We start from the raw sequence: 23,427 nt of genomic DNA, 5'->3' as shown, positions 1-23,427 counted from the left end.
TATACAAAAGAAAAAGTAGAGACTCACTATTTACTGTTGCTACACTTTTTTCTAAAAACAGAAAATACATAAACCTTAACTCCACATACATCAACTTAAAAAAGCATACAAATGTTTTGCGCGTTGCTTTAATTCACTTTTACATTTCCGCATCAACAAAAGCGACCATGTTTGCAAACATCTAAAACTATTTATACCCACTAACACCCTACAAAATAAATCACTCTTCCAACCTACACCATGCAATCAAATGCTCCACCCATAACACCAAACCTAGTACGCAAGACTGGGAAACTATAAATACCGTATCACGTGACACGAGCACGTCGCAAGGTTTGTCCCTCCCCTAGGAAGTAGTCCTTTCATGCAGTGGGGAAAGTATTACAATTTGGGGATATGAGTAATTTGTACATCACTAAATTGGATTAGAATGCAGAAAATAAAATCACTTATGACCCGGCAGGTAATAATGAATATCTTTGTTACAATATGACTTTCAGATGTAGGTTTTGTTTAGTTAGGCCGGAGTAGTGCTATTGCATATGCTGTGATTAGGGATGAGATTGAATGTTTATAATCTGCATCTCACCGAAAGCTATTTGCGGTTTATACCGTGATCATTTTTGTTGCAGCATATCTGCAAAACTGTCCGTGATATTCTTTGCGGTGGAGATAAGAAATCGAAGTATAAGCGGCACTATATCATCCAGTTTTCTTTTGCTAGAGTAATTTAAATGGTGCAGAACTTTTCGAATTGTTAAATAGAATTAAAGACGTGGGTAATGTGTAAAACGCTTTATTTTGTAGAATGAGATTAGTACTTTACCTCATAGTGTTTCTCTTGATATATTTGAGGTGTGCAGACTTGCATCATTTTAGGATAGAGAGAGACAGTGAGAGAGAGAGAGATTTGCGTCTGAAGATCAACACACCTTTCACCTGTCCCTGAGTTTGCAGAATGTCCCTCATTTTGGCTTCTATTTCACCCTGTCCATCGTGAATCTTTAACTCATTCAGGATTAGAGTCAGCTAATAATGCCAGACATTAGAGTTTCATAATTCTTAATATTCACAAAATTAATACTAAAGTTCTGTTAACATTCTAAGTGAATTAAAACAATATTAAATATTTAAAAAAGCACCTGATTTTGAGCCTTTGCCCCCAGCATTTTTTGCCTTTGTTCCTGTTTCTTGAACAGAGAAGTTGAGAAGTATGTAGACGCGAGAATGGACAGGGCTGAAGTGAATACTATCGTGCAAAATATGGTGAAACACAAAGCTTAATTAAGATTTGCAGTCACAAAACTGAATATCAATTCCAGTATCTTTATAATATTTTGTAACACACTGCTAACAGCATTTCATCATCCTACAGACTGCTGAAAGAGAGAGCAGATGTTTCAAAATGTTCAGTGATTTATAGCAAGAAGGACTATCAGGGTGGCACTTATCTATGGATACTTTATAGATTTAAGGATAAGAATGCTGAATTTGTAGAATACTGTTAGGAAGAATGTGGTAACAATCATGCTGTCTTTTAACTTGCTGATGCAGAGGGATGTAGGTGCTGCTGTGAAGGGCAGTTTGGAATAGTAATGACAAACTGGTCCTCCTAGGAATATTGTGTAGGGTTCGGAGACTTTACAAAGAAGGTGTTACTGTCCTGATAGAGTATACAGTAGATTCAAACTAAGATTTTGTATTTGTGTGTGTGTGTGTGTGTGTGTGTGTGTATATATATATATATATATATATATATATATATATATAAAGTGTGGGGAGGGAGGGGCGTGCTAGGTTGGTATTTTGAAGAAAAATTGTATGTAGTAAGCATTCCTTTAATGGAAAAAAGAAAGAGTGTGAGGATATAATGATTTTGCTGTATTTTTGAATGAGATGAGACTTAAGGAAACACTTCTTTTTTTTTCTTATTTATTTGTTTTGTACAAAGAAAGTATAGGACATTTATTTATTTATTTGCATTTGTTTACCGGGATGGTTCACTGGGCCAAAAAAGTGCCGATTTTCAGTGGAGGCCTGGGGAGAAAAGCTCTACATACAAAAGAAATTTAAATACAATACGTTTTCTACATACATAGAGAGATAACTTAAAAAAAAAACAGACATACAATCTTATCATAAATTTCTAGCTAGAATAACAGAGGTAGTATACATTATATACAAAATATACAAAGTATGATATATCATCTGCTTTGGATACTGTAGAGTGAAGACTACAAGAGATAGTTGCATAACTGTTAAGCAGAGGGGAGAAAAAAGTTAGTGAGATCACGTGTGGGAAGATGCTCTGTAGTTGTAGCCACATATACATTGCCATAGGGCTAAGAGATGCTGTTTTAGAGACTTTTTGAAGGATATGTGATTGGAAATAGTTCTGATAGAGCTGGGTAGGGAATTCCAAGTTTTAGCAACGGTACATGAGTAGAGAGATTGACCAACTGCTAGACTGGGTATTTGCGCTTTTAGAAGGAATTGATTTTCAGATCTGAGTTGTTGGGAGGGCTTACGGAGAGTAAACAGGGAGGTGAGGGATGGGCAGTTGGAAGGTTTAATAATGATATTGTGAGCTGTGGTTAACTGTAAGTAGGTTAGGTGATGGGGAAGTTCGAGACATTTTAGTTTGCATAGGGAGATGCAGTGATGGGAGGAGTAACTTTCGTTGGTAGCGAACCTGGCAAACTTGTTATAACAGGACTCGATCTTGGATTTTGAGGAGTTTTGAATGTTAGTGAACAAAAGGACACTGTATAAAAGTGAAGGAAGCAAATAGGAATGAGTGTGATACATTGTAAGTCTGCAGTGTGCTACAGAGTAACTGGAACATGTAGAAGTTTGGGAAAAGCTCCTTCATGGATGCTGAGACGTTAAACCAAAGCCCCACCTGTCTGAGTTGGTGGATGTAAAAACACCCAGTGGTACGTATGACACCACCTTTGGTCTCCTCTGAAAACATGCCTAGTGGGACTAACCTGTTCAACAGAGTATGTATATATGTATGCATGTAAGTATGTATGTATAAATAAATAAAAGATGCTAGCAACATCGGGTGAAGAGATACAGTAGATCATGTCTTTCTTTCATTTGCTGTTTGATTATGCGGTTTATATATAGTGTTATAATAATTTTTCATACTCAGTGACATTGAAATGTATAACATGAAAATAAGTCAGTAACAGGAAGTCAACTTTCACAATTAAAAAAAATGCCCATCTGCACTTCCACCCCATTTCTAAATATGCAACTTTGAGGTCATGTATCCTTAGGGATAACATTTCATTACTGTCACAGTTCCTCAGTCTTACTCAAAATGATACTTATTCTTTCTAGGAACTGAAATTCATCTAATTAAAAATCTAATTGGTGAGTCCTGTTATGATTAAATTCATCTTAAGGAAAATTCTTGTTGTTAAGGAAACACCTATGTCCCTTGATCTACAAACTGCAAAATAAACTTACAGTGTGAAAAATTTCATTCAACCTGCAAAATAAATTTGTAATCTGAAAAAATGTGTACAAAAAGTTATGGGTAAATGGGTAAGAAGAATTCAGAGTAGTCTGGATACCTTGTGGTAGGCTGTCTAATCCTATGGCAGTGTGTGGAAGTGTGTCTTGCCAACAGTAATGTCACTGTGCATCTTCCTTTAGTACAAGAATCTCAGAAAATATTTTTGAGTGGGTGTAGGTCATTAGATGGTTTGTAAGAAGTGTTAAGACTGAACATTCGTGTGGGCTATATTTCCCTTTGAGACAAAGGGAGTGAAGACATGCTGTGACAGCCCTTTGTAGGGGATGGAGAATTTGGAGACTGGGAGTGGATGTTGGCTAACATCAGTCAGTGTAATTTGGCAACTACCTATGAGTATGCACTTTTCTGTGGTAGATTTTGTTGTGTGTCAAGGCATAGGAATGACAATGGTACATGTTCTGGTTTACTTTTGGTAGCCACCCATTCCCACTCCTGGGCCGGCACAGCATGTAACTCTACTTGTGTTTTTTAGGCATGCATAACTTTAAAAATAGAGACGTGTTTTGCAGTTATACTCTTAGAAACAATAGCTTACATTTGTATGGCAGTTAGAACTGCTAGCTCCACCTTGTCTTCATACTTCCGTACCCGTAGAATAAGTTGCAAATCCTATTTTAACTAGCAGCTTACCACTTTTTTTCTTTTGCCTCACTAATAAGAATTAAGTTATGCCAGTCCAATGAATTCTTAAATTTAGTCACTTAGTAGTAATCGCATTTATTTATTCTTTTTTGAACAAGTATGAACAGTAACAGAAGTGCACCAGTTGCAGTGTTTTTTAAATTATTCCAAGCACCATTTTGTGGAATATTTAAAGCACTTGGAGCTTTAGCAATTTATTAAATGCTGCAACGTTAAGTTTTGTAAAAGAATGGAGGTAAATGATAAAAAAACAAATGCAAGAACCACGTGCGTGTTTGACTACTAACTGAATTTCTAGTCATTTTATAGGAGTTTAGGATGTCTGTGTTAACACTGGCTAATGGATGATTCTAACATTCTTGTATTTTGTGTGGCGTGACATATTTTCTTTGAAGTGCTGAACTTATGCTGTTGTTATATTCAGAGCGTAATGTGCTCATTAGAAATCAGTATGGATTATAATTTACTAAATTTGAGTGTATCTTTTAGTTTCCTGTCCAGCAATTAATACTATCTGGAGGAGATCAGCTTATCCTGATAGCTAAGATTCATCATGACCTCTGATATATTTCATACTTTCCTTTTGTGGACTCTGCCACCTTTCCTTGGTATGAGCAGTGTTTTAGTTTAAAGCAAAAATGGATGCAGTGATTAATACAGCTGTAGATCGTTTTAGCCTTCAAAAGTTTACACTAAGTGTGTGGAAAAGTTAGAAAGTCAGTTTAATACTAACTCCAGGATCAGTTGTCTTGTTAACAATGATTATAGTCTCCAATGTTTCCCATTTCTCACAGTGAAACTTATTGCAGCCAGCCCACCCTACAGTCTCTGACACCAGTCTGCTGATGGGTCTTCATTCCACCCCCCCTGCCACAAAACTGCACTGTGCAGATCATAGCTTCTTTCTCCTAAACTGTGGCAATCTCTTCATTATAACCCCACCTACTACACAAGCTGCCCCTAAGTTCAGATCAGAATGCAGACATTTCCTGATTGGTCAACACAAATGCAAATGTCAGGAAACAGGGGACTACTTTCGTATAAATTTTCCCCTGCAAATTAGCACCTCTTTCTTTCTGATAATCCTCTACTCTACTCTGCTTCAGTTAAGCTTGTGCCTTACTATTTATGTACGTGTCCGTTCATAAGCCAGTTCGTCAGGAGCATGCTGTTAGAAATCAGTAACACCATCCTGTAAAACACCGTAGCTATCTGTCTTTCTATGAACGTCATTTTCTTTGTGCATCTTTTACCATTTCTTTATATTCATGCCTTAGTTGTTTGTTGCTTTTTATTTTACAAGATCTGTTCTGTTATATGTCTATGCTGATATTTGTAGTTTGCTTTTTGTTGATACAGTGTGATTGTAACACAGGCCGAGCCTCTAACTGGTCGTTCTGTGACCAGTGCTTTACCCTGGTGACCAAAATGCAAACAGAAATAAATAAAATAAAATGATGAATGTATTTGTGTACTGTCTAGGTGAATTGGCCCTTTATATAGCCTTTTCAGCCACAAAAACAAAAGCAGTATACTAACATCTGAGTTTCATACAATCCATCATAGAGTATGTCTACCTATAGGAGAATCAACAGTTTTTTTGGTCAAGTCCCTTTCCTCAAGTCCTGAAGTAATGTCCACTGTGTTTTCATGTGAGACTGTTAAACAGTGAAGTAAGGAAGCCCCCCCACACACACACACTGTTGTGCATTCTTGGATTTGGCATGTGCATTTTAGTAGGGTCTTGCGGTTGCAGTTTCCCTTTCTCCAAAAATGCTTGTTTTCTGGTTTGTTGTTGTTTTAGGTGATATGTTTCATCAATTTTCTTTTGATATGTCTCAGCAATATGTTTTAAAATACATACTCACAAAGTGTGTGTGTGTGTGTATATGTATGTATGTGTGTGTATGATATATATATATATATATATATATATATATGTGTGTGTCTGTGTGTGTGTGTATATATATATATATATATATATATATATATGTATATATGTATATGTATATGTTCATAGGTAGGTACTAGGCTATCGGCCCGAGGGCCTACGTAAGCCTAGCCAACAAGGTTCCCTGGCTTACACCACCCAAGAAAGTTATTTTCCTGTGCTGCTGTCAAGCAGAGACACAGAAGTGATTCCCGGGGTGTATTTCCTATTTCCCATCCATTCATCAAGATTTTTCTTGAAGAGTGCTAATGAAGAACTTTGCTTGAGATAGATGGGTAGCCTGTTCCAGCATATGGGAAGTCTTTGGGACAGGAATTTATCCCTCCAGCATGTCCTGTTTATTGTGGTGACAAGGTTTAGGTCCGTAGAGCGTGTAGCTCAGAGGGATTAGGATTTCTTTAGGTGTAGCATGTCCAACAGCTCTGTTTTTGACATAGCTTTATATGTTAGGCAGAGATTACCTCGGAGTAGGCGATTATGCTACGGAGTAAATCTGGAGTTTTTTTGAGACGGTCAGTGTAGGGCATCTATTTGAGGCCAGTAATGCTCTTTGTGAAGTACTTATGTGGCCTTTCCAGCTGCTGCAGATGTCTTGTGAGGTATATTCCAAAAGGGGCGTTGTACTCTATAATGGGTCTAATGAGTGTCGAGCAGAGGGGAACATTAACCTCTTTTTTTTCCTGGATGAGAACCCTTTTATGATGAGGTGTTCCACTTAGAAGGACTTAATGACTACCATGGTGATGTGACTATCAATGGACAGACTACTGTCCACCAGGGTCCCAAGGTCTCTTATCACACATTCAGTGTTAAGTAGACTGCTGTCTATGTAGTAGTTCATGGGTACAGAGTTTTTACCAAAGGGTGTGACAGTGCAATTTTTGTCATTGAGCTTGAGGCTATGGCTCTGACACCAGGCATCTGTCTCAGCGAGGCCCTTCTGTAGGATTTCCACATCATTTGGGGACTCGACTATGGCTCCTAGTTTGCAGTCATCTGCGAACTTTGCTAGCCAGATGCCTTCTGTGTTGGCCTGTACTTCAGAGAAGTAGATACCAAACAGGAGAGGTCCCAGGACTGAACCCTGTGGTACTCCACTTGTCACTGGTTTGAGGTCAGATTTGGAGTGTGCAACTTTTACAGTGTGGGTTCTGTCAGTGAGGCAGCTGGCAACCCATCTTGTGACGTAGGGATTTATACCTAGTTTAGTGAGTGTAGCTATAATTCCAGAATGGGGAATGGTGTCGAAAGCCTTGGCGAGGTCAAGATAGGCTGTGTGAACCACCTTACCCTCATCTACGGCTTTGGTGACTGCCTCAAAGAAGTCGATCAGATTCAGGAGGCATGATCTGCCTTTCACAAACCCGAACTGGGTGGGAACAGAGTTTGGAGGTTACCAATGTCTTTGTTTAGGAGTTCCATGATGATACGTTCCATGGCCTTGCAGACCAGGCTCGTCAGGCTAATAGGGCGATAGTTCCAAGGCTCAGTGGTGGCTCCCCCTTTGTGGAGTGGGATAACTGTTGCTGTATGCCAATCAGTGGGCACAAAGCCTGATGTGAGGCTATGATTGAACATGGTGCTTAGGTGGGGAGCCAGTTCGTTCTGACGTTTGTGTAAAATGCAGCCTGGGATGTTGTCCGGTCCCATGGATGCTGTCTTTTTTGGCTTTAGAGAGTGCAGCTTTTACCTGCGTAGTTGTGATTACAGGGACTCTGCATTCTTCCTGTATAGATATGGGCCCTTTAGGTGGTGAGGGGGGTAAAGTTAGCACTGAACCTATCTGCCAGGATGTTGGCAATATCAGTTGGTTCTGTAATTTTCGTGCCATTGTGCTGTAACTTGGAGCAGGTCTGGGTGTTGCCATTGAGATTCTTGACATAGCTATAGAATGCTTTGTGATTGTCTTTAGAATCAGTGGCGATTTTGTTTTCGTAGCTAGCTTTGGAGGATCTTATAAGGGATCTCAGCTTCTTACTGAGGCTGACCAGGGAGCTCCTCCACTCATGGGATTTTACTCTCTTTTGCAACAATTTCTTCCTTCTGTTGTACAGTTTGTTTATGGCAGAGGACCACCAGATTGGCTTCCTTTTTTTGGAGGATAGTGTCTTGGTACTGTTTGGTGTAGCACGATTAGGGTTTCCACCTTTTCAAATGCCCAAAGTGGGACATTTTTTGTAGAAATGTGAGATTTTGCAGGACAAATTATACGCACAGCCAGTGCAAAGGACAGAACTTCACTTTTTTGCCAAAATAAAAGCTTGTTGTTCTAGCATTTATGTTGCTTATGCTATATCATGTAATGTTTGTGTTTCAGATACAAAATAACTGTTTTATGCAACTATTTAGAAAGCTTAAGAAATATATTTTGTCTTAAAATCTCAGGACATTTGCGATTTTTTAGGTTTTTTCGCTGGACACAACTGCCCAAAGTGGGACTGTCCCTCGCAAAGAGGGACAAGTGGTATCCCTAAGCACGATCCATGCACTCTTGTAAGTGCTTATAGAGTGCATTTTTGTAGGATTCAGCAGTCATAACTGCATTGTCCATCTGCATGGGTGTCATGAAGTTCACCACTTCTGTCTTGAGGAGCATGAAGTTGGCTTTGGAGAAATTTTTTACTGTGGTTTCCTTAATGGGGGGTGGAGGCAGAATGTGGATATCAAGGGTGATTAGCTTATGGTCAGATCAGACCAACAAGGAGTTGACTTCAGGTGTGGAACACCGGTCACTCATGTTGGTAATGACTAGGTCTAGGATATTGTTGCCCCTGGTGGGGGTGTGGATAAGTTGATCCAGGGCATTGGAGTTTATGAATTCCAGAAAGCGTTGTGTGAAGGAGTTGGTACATGAGTAGTTTTCCCAGTTAATGGTGGGGTAGTTGAAATCGCCCATTATTAGGGTGTTTGGTTGAACCCTAATATTTTCCAGTACATCAGGAAAAGAGTAGTTGGAATCCTGGGGCATGGTAGGGGATCTGTAGCAAGCTACAGTTTTGATTGCAGTTTTGCCCAGAGTTAATTGCACTTGGATAACCTCGGATGCATTATGCTGAGCAACTAGCCTGGAGATGTGGATATCCTTAATGAATATGGACACACCTCTGCCTTATATGTATGTAATTTACACACATGCACATATCTATCATATATAAAATACATAAAAATCTATCTATCTATCTTATGAGTCCACTTTCAAATTTCGAAATTCCAAAACTTTGAACTGCTAAATACTGAAGCTCGGGATTAAAATTTTAGAGTCTCGAAACTTGTCAGTGGAGATCGCCATACAGTGTGGAATGGAAACTTTACCATTCTCTTCACTGTAGTGCGATCTCGGAGTTTGTTTATTTAAGTAGCAGGGTGTGTGTGTGTGTGTGTGTGTGTGTGTGTGTGTGTGTGTGTGTGTGTGTGGGGGGCTTATAGCTGCAAAAACGCGACTTCTGAACTTTTATAGTTTTAGATATTTTTTTTTTTGTTTCAAGATTCCAAAACTTCAATCCTCTGGGCTTCAGCATTTAGAGGTTCGAAGTTTTGGAATTTTAAAATTTGAAAGTGGACCCATATCTTACATATCTACACACACACACAAAATCATATAATTATTATTATTATATATATATATATATATGTATGTGTAGATATATATATGTGTGTGTGTGTGTAGATTATATATATATATTTTAGTGTGTGTGCTATATATTTCACGCTGATTACACCAACAGTGCACTGGTTGTGATCAGTTTGTATTTGCTGTTGTGCTGACTTTGGAATGGTAATTTAAACTGTTGTAAATTGATATTTAGAGTGCTGGTTTGTTTTTTTGGTGTGATGTACTTTTGAATAATGCATTCCTCCTTTTAGTCTGTGCACCTGGTTGGTTGTTTATTTATATATACACACACACACGCACACGCATACATGCATATAGGTATACAAATGTAATATATTGACGTGGACATTTGTGTGTGTAGTACCTGATGAATCCCAATAAAGGGTGAAACAGTTCATCTATAGAATGTGTTTTTATTTTCATAAAAGAAGTATATACATCCAAACAAGTTATATGTGCTTGATTACTGTGAAAGTCGAAGTTGAACTTGTCTGCAGGGCGTAGTTCATTTTTTCCAGTTTTCAGGGAGTCTCAGCATCAAGATTTGTTCCTCATGAAGTACTAATTTTTCCTGTGATATAATGTTTTCCCTTACAGGTGCGAGGCGCTTTACTGTGTAAGGCTCGAAAACTATTGCACCTCACTGTAAGGGCCCTTTTTTTCTCATTCTCATTGTGTGTGTGTGTGTGTGTGTGTGTGTGTGTGTGTGTATATATATATATATATATATATATATATATATATATATATATATATATATATATATATATACACATACATACTAGTAAGGGAGACTGCTAGAAAGGTGCTTGGTGTGACATCTGGACAGAGGAAGGAGGACAAGGAGACCTGGTGGTGGAATGAGGAAGTACAGGAGAGTATACAGAGGAAGAGGCTGGCGAAGAGAGTATACAGAGGAAGAGGCTGGCGAAGAAGAAGTGGGATTGTCAAAGAGATGAAGAAAGTAGACATGAGTATAAGGAGATGAGGCGCATGGCAAAGAGAGAGGTGGCGAAAGCTAAGGATAAGGCATATGGAGAGTTGTATGAGAGATTGGACACTAAAGAGGGAGAAAAGGACCTGTACCGATTGGCTAGGCAGAGGGACAGAGCTGGGAAAGATGTGCAGCAGGTAAGGGTGATAAAGGATAGTGAGGGAAACGTACTCACAAGTGAGGAGTAGATGGAAAGAGTATTTTGAGAGGCTGATGAATGAGAGGGAGAGAGAAGGTTGGATGATGTGGGGATAGTGATTCAGGAAGTGAAACAGATTAGCAAGGAGGAAGTAAGGACAGCTATGAAGAGGATGAAGAATGGAAAGGCTGTTGGCCTAGATGACATACCAATGGAAGCATGGAGGTGCTTAGGAGAAATGGCAGTGGAATTTTTAACTAGATTGTTTAATGAAATTTTGGAAAGTCAGAGGATGCCTGAGGAGTGGAGAAAAAGTGTTTTGGTATCTATCTTTAAGAATAAGGGTGATGTGCAGAGCTGCAGTAACTACAGAGTGATAAAATTGATCAGTCACAGCTTGAAGTTATGGGAAAGAGTAGTAGAAGCTAGGTTAAGAAGGGAGGTGATGATTAGTGATCAGCAGTATGGTTTCATGCCAGGAAAGAGCACTATAGATGCAATGTTTGCTCTGAGTGTTATTGGAGAAATACAGAGAAGGTCAAAAGGAGTTGCGTTGTGTCTTTGTGGAGAAAGCATATGACATGGTACCTAGAGAAGAGTTGTGGTATTGTATGAGGAAGTTGGGAGTGAAAGACAAGTATGTAAGAGTGGTACAGGATATGTACGAGGGTAGTGTGACAGTGGTGAGGACTGCAGTGGGAGTGACAGATCGGTTTAAGGTGGAGGTGGGATTACATCAAGGATCAGCTCTGAGTCCTTTCTTATTTGCAGTGGTGATGGACAGGTTGACAGATGAGATCAGACAGGAGGCCCCGTGGACTATGATGTTTGCAGATGACATTGTGATCTGTTGTGAGAGTAGGAATCCGGTCGAAGAGACTCTGGAGAGGTGGAGATATGCTCTAGAGAGCAGAGGAATGAAGGTCAGCAGGGCTAAGACAGAATATATGTGTGTAAATGAGAGGGAGGGTAGAGGAATGGTGAGGATGCAGGGAGTAGATTTGGTAAAGGTGGACGAGTTTAAGTACTTGGGATCAACAGTTCAGAGTAATGGTGAATGTGGAAGAGAGGAGAAGAAGAGAGTGCAGGCAGGTTGGAATGGGTGGAGAAGAGTGTCAGGAGTGATTTGTGACAGACGGGTACCAGTAAGAGTGAAAGGGAAGGTCTACAAGAGGGTAGTGAAACCAGCTATGTTATATGGATTGGAGACAGTGGCATTGACAAAATGGCAGGAGTCAGAGCTGGATGTGGCAGAGTTAAAGATGTTAAGATTTGCACTCGGTGTGACTAGGATGGATAGGATTAGGAATCAGTATATTATAGGGTCAGCTCATGTTAATTAGTTTGGAGACAAAGCAAGAGAGATGAGATTGCGTTGGGTTGGACATGTGCTGCGGAGGGATGATGGGTATATTGGGGAAAAAGATGCTAAGGATGGAGCTGCCAGGTAAGAGGAAAAGAGGAAGGCCTAAGATAAGGTTTATGGACATGGTGAGAGAGGACATGCAGGCGGTTGGTATGACAGAGCAAGATGCAGAGGATAGGAAGAAATGGAAAGAGATGATCTGCTGTGGCGACCCGTAACGGGAAAAGCCGAAAGATGATGATATATATGTGTGTATGTATGTATGTGTGTATATATGTATATGTGTATGTATGAATGTATGTATGTGTATATATATATATATATATATATATATATATATATATATATATATATATATATATATATACACATACACACACACACACACATATATATATATATATATATATATATATATATATATATATACATACATACATACATATACACATAATGTATGTATATGTGGTTTCCCTTCAAAACATCTAAATCTTATAACACTGAATTTCAAAACACTGAGACTATAACATCGAAAACCCAAAACATCTAAAACTCATAACATCGAATTTCATAATATTCAAAATGTATAATATCGAGCAGTATATCATCAAACATGTAGATGTTCATAGCTGTGTACTAGGCTAATGGCCCTGGAGCCTTTACAAGCCTAGCCCATAGGATTACCCTGGTATTGTGCCACCCGACCTTAGTTCCCAGGGCCTCTGTCGAGTTGAACCACTGGAGTGATCCGAGGGTGAATTTTCTATTTCCAATCCACTCATCAAGATTTCTCTTGAAGAGGGCCAGTGAGATGCTCTGTTTGACATGTATGGGAAGTGTATTCCATAGCATGAGCAGTCTCTGGGTTATGAACCTGTCCCTCCAGCTTGTTCTGTTGATTGTGGTAATGAGTTTGAGGTCTCTGGAGCGTGTGGTGTGGAGGGATTGGGATTTCTTTAGCTGTAGCATTTCTAACAGAGCTGGGTCAGACATGGCTTTGTAAGTCAAGCAGAGATTGCCTCTAAGTAGGCGATATGAGACGGAGAATATTTGGAGTTTTTTGAGTCTGTCCATATAGGACAAGTGCTTAAGGCCTAGGATCCTCTTTGTGAGGTACTTTTGCGGCCTCTCCAGTTGTTGCAGGTGTCTAGTGTGGTAGATTGTACTCGATGACTGGCCTAATGAGGGAAGAGTAGAGGGAGACAATGACCTATTTCTTCCTGGATGCAAAACGCTTAGTAATGAGATGTGCCCACATAGAAGGACTTTCTGACCACAGTGGCAATGTGGTGGTCAAAAGAGAGGTTGCTGTCAACCTGTGTTCCCAGATCTCTTATAACCCCTTCTGTGTTCAATGAACTACAATTGATGTGGTAATTCATGGGAACCGTGTTTTTCTCAAAGGGGATGACGGCACATTTTTTGGCATTGAGCTTAAGGCCTTGGTTCTGACACCAGTTATTGGTCTCAGTGAGGCCTTATTGTAGGATGTCAGCATCACTTGGGGAGTTAATAATAGCTTCCAACTTGCAATCGTGTATGAACTTTGTCAGCCAGAGTCCCTTTCGTGTTGGACTGGACTTCTGAGAAGTAGATACCAAACAGGAGAGGACCCAGGGCCGAACCCTGTGGGACTCCACTCATGACTGGTTGGCAGTCTGACTTAGAGTCTCTATCTGTGAGCCAGTTTGCAACTCACCTAGTGATATAGGGGTTGATGCCTAGCTTAGTGAGTTTTTCTATGATTCCTGAGTGGGGAATAGTATCAAACGCCTTGGCCAGATCAAGGTAGTCTGTATGAACCACGTTGCCTTCTTCCACAGCTCTGGTGACTGACTCAAATAAGTCAACCAGGTTGAGCAGGCATGATCTACTCTTCACAAAACCAAACTGTGTGGGATCCAGAGTTTGGAGATTCTCTATATCCTTGTTTATTAGGTGCATAATGTTCCGTTCCATAGCTTTGCATATCCGACTCATCAGGCTAATGGGGCGATAGTTCCCAGGGTCTGTAGTCGCTCCTCCTTTGTGGAGAGGGATGGTTGTAGCAGTGCACCATTCAGTAGGGGCAAAGCCTGAGGTGAGGCTGTGATTGAACAGGGCACACAGGTGAGGTGCCAGTTCACGCTGTAGTTCTGTAGAACACAGCCAGGGATGTTGTCACGTCCCATAGAAGCTGTATTCTTGGCCTTGGACAGTGCTGTTTTAACCTGTGCAGCAGTAATACTGGGTGCCTGGCAATCTACTGGCATTGTTATTGGTTCTTTCATGGGGGTAAGAGAGGTAACGTTGGCACTGAATCTGTCGGCCAGTATATTGGCAATATCTGTTGGCTCGGTATAGGAGGTACCATTGTACAGTAGCTCAAAGCAAATCTGGGTATTGCTGTGGAGATTCTTTACATAACTATAGAAGGCCTTGTGGTTGTCTTTACTAACTGCTGAAATTCTGTTTTCATAGCTAGCTTTAGAGGATTTGATGAGGGATCTCAACTTTTTGTTGAGGCTAATAAGGGAGTTTTTCCAGTCTTGGGACTTCACCTTATTCCACATCAGTTTCCTCCTTCTGTTGAGTTTATTTATGGCAGGGTACCACCAGATTGGCTTCTTTTTTTTGGAGAAGAGCGTCTTGGTTCTACTGGGTATGGCAAGATCCATGCATTTGTATACGTGTTCATACAGTGCATTGGTGTATGATTCGGCGGTCAATATTCTCCATTTGCATGGGTACCGTGAAGTTAGCCACCTCTGTTTTCAGGAGCCCAAAGTTAGCTTTGGAGAAGTTTTTCATGGTGGTTACCTTTGCAAGAGGGGTGGGAGGGATGTAGATTTCCAAGATGATGTCTTTGTGGTCAGATCTAACCAGGGAGGTGTTGACTACTGGTGTAGAGCAACAGTCGCCCATGTTAGTAATGACCAGGTGTAGGATGTTGCTATCTCTAATGAGGGTAAGAACAAGCTGGTCCAGGGCATTGGAATTAATGAATTCCAGGAAACGTTGGGCAAGTGTATTGGTACATGAGTAGTTTTCCCATTTAATGGAGGGGTAGTTGAAGTCGCCCAGTATGACTGTGTTAGGTTAGACCCTAATACTCTCCAATGTGTGTAGGAATGTGGAGTGCGAGTCCTGGGACATGGTTGAGGACCTGTAGCAGGCTACGACCTGAATCGCTGTCTTGCCCAATGTTAGCTGCACCTGAAGTATCTCTGATGCATTATGTTGGGCTACCAGTCTGGAAGTGTGTGCATCCTTTATGAATATGGAAACACCACCGCCTTTGGAGCTTTGGTCCAAGTTCTGGGGCCAAAAGGTGTGGAATGAGTTATTGCCTGGTAGTGCAGGGGTGCTTTATGTTCCCTTGAACCAGGTCTCTGTTACAGCACAAAGTTCAATGTTCTCCATTTTAAGGAGTGCTTCGAGCGAGTGCATTTTGAGATTTAGACTTCTAGTGCTGAGCAGAATGACCCTCAGATTGCATTTGATTGTAGGTGTTATGGTGGTAATTTGGTCTTTGGAACACCGCCTAAAAAAGGGCACTATAGGGGTGGCAAGAGCCTTGGCCAGTATCCGGAAGCCCAGGGGTGACATATGCAGGCCATCTCTGGCAAAGCATCGAGGTCTGTCAGTCATGTTATCCCAGGCAGACAGATATTGGATCCCCTTAGAGTGACACCAGAAACTTAGCCAATTGTTGAAATCAGTCATTTTGTGCTTGTATTGTGGTATCATTCTGGGTGATGGTAGGAGGCTGCTCAGGGCTAGGGTTATACCCACCTGAGCTACATAATCTGTGATCTCCTCTATGTCTCTTTTCATGTAGTCCAGGGAGGTATGTCTCAGGTCATTCACACCCGCATATACAATGACAGAGTCATATTTGTCCCTGTTGTTGAGGGACCTGAGTGCATGTGTTGTGTGGCAGATCCTGGCTCCTGACAGACAGCTGACTGTTACTTTTCTCCTTATTCAACCTAGTGAGTGGGACATCAGTGTGCCTTACTATGGAGTCACTTGTGACTAGTGTGTTGGGCATGCTGTTTTGCCCTAGGGGCTTTGGTTGAGTGGCACACTGTTTTAGAAGAGTTATTTGTCTCGTGATTAGTTCTAGTGGTCAAGTGTGTTTCTGCCTTTGAGGTCTCTGCTCTTTGGGTAGATTTTTATTGAGAGCCTCCGCGAAGGTGGGTGTGTGGTTTGTGTTTTTATGTGAAGGCACTGCTGGTGTGTGTTCTGGAGGGCTATGTGTTGCATGTGGTGTGGTGCAAGTGTTGACCATCTCCTCTTGACCAGCTGTTCCTGTCTTCTCTGGAGGTTGCGTGGCTTCCAATTTGGATATATAAGTGCATCTCTCGCAAGTCTGAGTGTTGGGAGGTAAGAGGTGAGGGTTGTCAGTGTACATGAGGCAGTTGCTACATTGCCTCAGGATGCCCAAGTTCACCAGGGTAATAGGAGAAAGCACAGGGAAGTGACCTTTAGACATCTTGTGGTATCACTGTAAGACTTTGTAGTTTTTATTGATATAGTTATTATTTATGTAGTGTAGGAATTTTTATTATTTATATATTGTTTTTTTTTTTTGCCACTCTGTATGTGTTATTAGCCATACAGGTAACTGATTTAGACATTATGTGTACATTCTTTATGGTGATTGTGATACAGTGGGGTTAGGAAATTAACTTTTTCCCACTGTAGTGTGATCTTAGAGTTGGTATTTTTAGTTTGTGGTGGTGCCCCCCACATGAGGGGTGCAGGGGGCTTGCCCCCTGCAGAAATGTAGTAAAAAGTGTTTGTTAGTTTGATGGTGGTATAAGAGGAGGGGATGTTATTTACATGTGGTTTATAGTTTTCGATGTTGTGATGCAAAGTTTGTGTTCTGAGTTTTCGATGTTATGAGTTTTAGATGTTTTGGGTTTTCGATGTTATGGTCTCTGTGTTTTGAAATTTTATATTATGAGATTTAGATGTTTTGAAGGAACCATATATATGTGTGTTTGTGTCTATGTATGTGTGTGTGCGTGTGTGTGTGTGTGTATGTATATGTATGTGTGTGTATATATATATATATATATATATATATATATATATATATATATATATATAAAACATGTAGACACACACATACGCATACGTATATATTCGGGTCTACTTCTATTCACTGACTCCCATTTCGTCGAACTTTCATTTCACTGAAACTTCATTACATCGACAAGCATTTTAGGTGGGAGTCTTCACCCCCCACACCACCCAATGTGGGGGGCTGTGCCTCCCACACCCCCCCTACTATATATATCAACTCCAGGGTCGCACAACATTGGGGAAGGGGGCAAATGCTTTTCGATGTAATGAAGTTTCAGTGAAATGAAAGTTCGACGAAATGGGGGTCAGTGAATAGAAGTAGACCCATATATTCATATATATATAATACTTTAAAGGTTTTCTAAAGTGATGTATTCATTCATGATCTGTGTATTTATTTAATGGGCTTATTTGCTATGTTCTTATCAGCACTGAAAAGGATCCATTGTGTTTGAAACCTGGTTTCAGATTGGGCACAAGTGATGTGCCTGATAATTTGGAGTATGATTTAAACAGAGCAGTAAAGCAAAATGTGTACAAGTAAAGTTTACATATAGCTGCAAATATTGTATAGCATAGGAACAGAGAATCGTATGTCTGCCATCAAAGGTTATGAAATCAGGGCAGAGAAATGGAAAATAAAATAGCAATTATGAATGCATTTGAAATATTTACAATTCCTGTCATACATGTTTTATTGTGACAGTACCTTCAATGTGACTTCTTTGTATCTTTAAGCTGTTACTTTGGAAATTAGCTGGAGTAAATTGAAGGATTTCCCACATATGGTGGAACATGATTATAGAATGAGACAAAGATGTGTAGGGCAGTACACGTTTGTAATGACCATATTTGTTAAACGAAGGAGTACCATTTATAGCATATGGATTGTTATTATGATGCACTTTTCTGCATCTAGCTTAATATTGTTTTCAGTACAGCAGGTATGTGCATACTCCAGCCCTTGTTGTGGTAGATTAGTATTAGTGAATGAGTAAGTAATACTGCCCAGCTTGCACTCATCAACAAATTTGATCAACAACAGCTCAGGGATGTTGGCTTGAATGACAGCAGAATAAATGCTAAACAAGAGAGGACCCAGTACTAATCCCTGTGATATGCCTCTAGTTACATTCACAGAGGGCTCAGTATTCATCTCAAAACTGGAAGCAAAGCTCTCTTTACCAAAGACAGGCCTAGACAGTCAAGAGGAGAAGGTAAACACTTGCACCACACCACACTCATCACATAGTCCCTCAAAACCTACACCACCAAAACACACACACAGAACCACAAAACACACACCTACATTCGCGGAAGCTCTCTGTACTAATATGCCCAAACAACAGAGACCTCCAAAGCAGAAATGCAAGCAACCTCCACGCCCCCAACACAACCCAAATGACACATAGTCCACATACTCAGTGTGCCACTCAACTCCAGCCCATAAGGTATAACGTACCCAACACTCTAGTCATAGGTGACTCTATAGTCAGGCACACTGATGTTCCACTCGCCAGGCTAAACAAGGAAAAAGTTACTGTCAGCTACCTGTCAGGTGCCAGGATCTGCCACATAACGCACGCACTCAGGTCACTCCACAACAAGTACAAATATGACTCTGTCATTATCCATGTTGGTGTGAATGACCTGAGATGTACCTCCCTGGACTACATGAAAAGAGACATGGAGGAGCTCTCTGATCTTGCAGCCCAGGCCGGTATGACCCTAGCCCTGAGTAGCATCCTGCCATCACCCAGAATGACACCACAGTACAAGGACAAAATTATTGACTTTAACAATTGGCTAAAATTCTGGTGTCATTCTAAGGGAATCCAGTATCTGTCTGCCTGGGATGACATAATCAACAGACCATGCTGCTTTGCCAGAGATGGCCTACACCTGTCGCCCTTGGGATTCCGGATACTGGCAAAGGCTCTTGCCACCCCTATAGTGCCTTTTTTAGGCAAGGTTCAAATGACAAATTCACCACCGTAACAGGTACAAGCAAACAAAATCTGAGGGTAATGCTACTCAATGCTAGAAGTCTAAACCTCAAAATGCACTCACTCGAGGCACTCCTTAAAATGGAGAACATTGACATCTGTGCAGTGACAGAGATCTGGTTCAAAGCTCCAGAGAGCACCCCTGCATTAACAGGCTATAATTCATACCACACCTTTCGGCCAACAAACCCAGCCCGAAACACTAAAGGTGGAGGCGTGTCCCTATTCATTAAGGATAACCACACCTCCAAGCTAGTTGCTCAGCATAATGCATCCGAGATTATCCAAGTTCAACTAACTCTGGGCAAAACCGCAATCCAGATTGTAGCTTGCTACAGACCCCCCACCATGCCCCAGGATTCCCACTCCTCTTTTCTTGATACACTGGAGAATATTAAGGTACAACCCAACACTCTAATAATGGGTGATTTCAACTACTCTACCATTAACTGGGAAAACTACTCGTGTACCAACTCTTTTGCTTGACGTTTTCTGGAAATCATCAATTCCAATGCTTTGGATCAACTTATCCACACACCCACCAGAGGCAGCAATATCCTAGACCTGGTCATCACCAACACGGGTGACCGGTGTTCCACACCAGAGGTCAGCTCCTCGTTGGTCAGATCCGACCACAAGCTAATCACCCTAGACATCCACATCCCGTTCCCACCCCCATTAGGAAAACAACCGTAAAAATTTTCTACAAAGCCAACTTCACGCTTCTTAAGACAGAAGTGGCAAACTTCATGACACCCATGCAGATGGACAATAGAGGTACGACTGCTGAATCCTACACAAATGCACTTTATAAGCACTTACACGAGTGCATGGATCGTGCTATCCTTAACAGAACCAAGATGCTATCCTCCAAAAAAAGGAAGCCAGTCTGGTGGTCTTCTGCCATAAACAAACTCTACAACAGAAGAAAGAAACTGTTGCAAAAAAAGAGTAAAATCCCATGACTGGAGGAACTCCCTGGTCAGCCTCAGTAAGAAGCTGAGATCCCTCATAAAAACCTCCAAAGCTAGTTATGAAAACAAAATTGCCACTGATTCTAAAGACAACCACAAAGCATTCTATAGCTATGTCAAAAATCTAAATGGCAACAGTTACAGCACAATGACACTAAATATACAGAACCAACTGATATTGCCAACATCCTGGCAGATGGGTCCAGTGCTAACTTTACCCCCTCTACTAAAGGGCCCATCTTTATACTGGAAGAATGCAAAGTTCCTGTAATCACGGCTGCACAGGTAAAAACTTCACTCTCCAAAGCCAAGAACACAGCATCCATGGGACCTGACAACATCCCAGGCTGCCTTCTAAATGAACTGGCACCCCACATAAGTACCATGTTCAATCATAGCCTCACCTCAGGCTTTGTGCCCATTGAATGGCGCACCGTGACAGTTATCCCACTCCACAAAGGGGGGGCCACAACAGACCCCGGGAACTACCGCCCCATTAGCCTGACGAGCCTCGTCTGCAAGGCCATGGAACGTATCATCATGGAACTCATAAACAAAGACATTGGAGATTTCCAAACCCTGGACCCCACACAGTTTGGGTTTGTAAAAGGCGGATCATGTCTCCTAAACCTGATTGACTTCTTTGAAGTAGTCACTAAAGCCATAGATGAGGGTAAGTTGGTTCACACAGCCTATCTAGATCTCGCCAAGGCGTTCAACACCATCCCCCACTCTGGAATTATAGATAAACTCACTAAAATAGGTATAAATCCCTATGTCACAAGATGGGTTGCCAACTGGCTTACTGAAAGAACCCACACTGTGAAAGTAGCAGACTCCAAATCAGACTTCAGACCAGTGACAAGTGGAGTACCACAGGGTTCAGTCCTGGGTCCTCTCCTGTTTGGTATCTACTTCTCTGAAGTATAGGCTAACACAGAAGGTCTTTGGCTAACTAAATTTGCAGATGACTGCAAACTAGGAGCCGTAATTGAAACTCCTAACAATGTGGGCATCCTACAAAAGGGCCTCACTGAGACAGATGCCTGGTGTCAAAGACATGGTCTCAAGCTCAATGCCAAAAAGTGCACTGTCATCCCCTTTGGTAAAAATTCTGTACCCATAAACTACCACATAGGTGGTAGTCTACTTAACACCAAAAGTGTAATAAGAGACCTTGGGACACAGGTGGACAGTAGTCTCTCCTTTGATAATCACATCACCAAAGTGGTCAGGAAATCCTTCTACGTGGCACACCTCATCAAAAAAGGTTTCTCATCTAGAAAAAAAGAGGTCATTGTTCCCCTCTACTCATCACTCCATTAGACCCATTATAGAGTACAACGCCCCTTTTGGTATGTACCTCACAAGGCATCTACAACAACTGGAAAGGCCTCAAAAATACCTCACAAAGAGGATTACTGGCCTCAAACAGATGCCTTACGCAGACCGTCTCAAAATACTCCAGCTTTACTCCGTCGCATATCACCTACTCAGAGGTGATCTCTGCCTAACATACAAAGCTATGTCAAACCCAGAGCTGTTGGACATGCTCCACTTAAAGAAATCACAATCCCTCTGAGCTACATGCTCTAGGGACCTAAACCTCTTCACAACAATAAACAGAACATGCTGGAGGGATAGATTCCTGTCCCAGAGACTTCCCATACTCTGGAACAGACTACCTATCTATGTCAAACAGAGCTCCTCATTAGCACTCTTTAAGAAAAATCTTGATGATTGGATGGGTAATAGGAAATTCACCCCGGGGATCACTTCTGTGGTTCTGCTTGACAGGGGCACAGGAAATAATTTTCTTGGGTGGCGAAAGCCAGGGTACATTTTTGGCTAGGCTTGTATAGGCCCTAGGGCCAATAGCCTAGTACCTACCTATGAACCTGTATTACCTTACTAGTTACAATGTCACATTCAGATATGGTACCAGCATCTTTCTCAACTTGGGATATGTTAGATATTCTATTTACAATCCAGTGGACATTAGGTTTGTCTTATTTTTCAGTACAACAGCACGGGGGAATGGTGTCATATTAATGTATGTATATATGCATTTTTTTGTTTATACACACACACACACACACACACACACACACACACACACACACACACACACACACACACACACACACATACACACAATATATATTATGGCATATGAAAAGTATGATGCTCATTGTGGGGTAGTGTCTTCCAGGGCTTCCTTTACCAGAGTATGTATCACAAGAGACAGAGGTATAGAGTAGGAGGGCAAACCTGAAATAGGAAAGTTTCCATAACAAGCATAGGGGAGCAGTTGCATCTTGGGGTGTATAATAATCTCAGCCTATGAAGGACATCAGCCTCCTGACACTCTGCATTTAGAGATTGTACCAAAGAGGAGTTTCTTAGGAGATATGGGTGAAGGATGATGACAGTCTAGAAGTTGTCCTGTAAAACTGGAAAAGAAACAGCAGCTGTTCTGAGAAACTATTGGAATTCTCGTTACCTACGAGTTTTGAAGGGAAAAGCTGAACTTTTCTAAGTACTGTTTTGTTTATTGGCCATCTTTAAGGAAAACTGTGTGTATCCTGAAATACTGAGCTTTTTCAATCAAAGATGTTTTAAAAGTGCTAATAAAGACCAAAATGCTACCTCCATGGGACCCGATGACATACGTGGATGTTTAGTAAATAGCACCAGACTATTTCTCACATTGTTTAACCAAAGCTTAGCCACATGATTATTTGTTTTAATTATGATGTACGGCAGTACTGATGGCCATACCACAGACCCCAGTAATTATAGACTGTTCAGCCATATGAACCTGATCCCCAAACTGGGAAGTGTGTCTTAACCGATCTCAACAGTTGTGATATCAAAGATTTCATTAAGGTAGACCCTCAACAGTCTGTCTTTGTCAAAGGGAGATCCTGCCTGTTTAAATTTACTTAACATCTTCAAGAGTCACATAGGCCGTTGATAATTAGTTTATCTTTACAAAGCCAGAGTTTTTGACACCATACCCCATGCTGGCATTGTAAGTAAGTTAAATGCTTTAAATATAGATTTCTTTTGTGGCAGGACTGGTAGCAAACTGGCTGATAGACTCAGATGAGCCACCTGAT

General features: G+C 41.0%; 1 protein-coding gene across 2 annotated transcripts in view; it reads left to right on the top strand.

Annotated features, from left to right (window-relative positions):
- The first annotated feature begins 318 nt into the window (after window positions 1-318).
- Window positions 319-23,427, top strand: part of VPS50 (VPS50 subunit of EARP/GARPII complex) — a 2,487,651-nt gene continuing 2,464,542 nt past the window's right edge. For both annotated transcript variants that reach the window (XM_044067641.1, XM_044067642.1), the window contains exon 1: window positions 319-463. In XM_044067641.1, coding sequence (XP_043923576.1) covers window positions 431-463 — 33 coding nt within the window. In that variant the 5' untranslated portion in view covers window positions 319-430. The remainder of the gene's footprint in view (window positions 464-23,427) is intronic.

The sequence above is a fragment of the Protopterus annectens genome, chromosome 3.part1, assembly GCF_019279795.1.
Source record: "Protopterus annectens isolate FY-2018-M chromosome 3.part1, PAN1.0, whole genome shotgun sequence".
NCBI lineage: Eukaryota > Metazoa > Chordata > Ceratodontiformes > Protopteridae > Protopterus > Protopterus annectens.
Note: the sequence above shows the minus strand (reverse complement) of the source record. Positions and strands in the feature narration are given on the sequence as shown.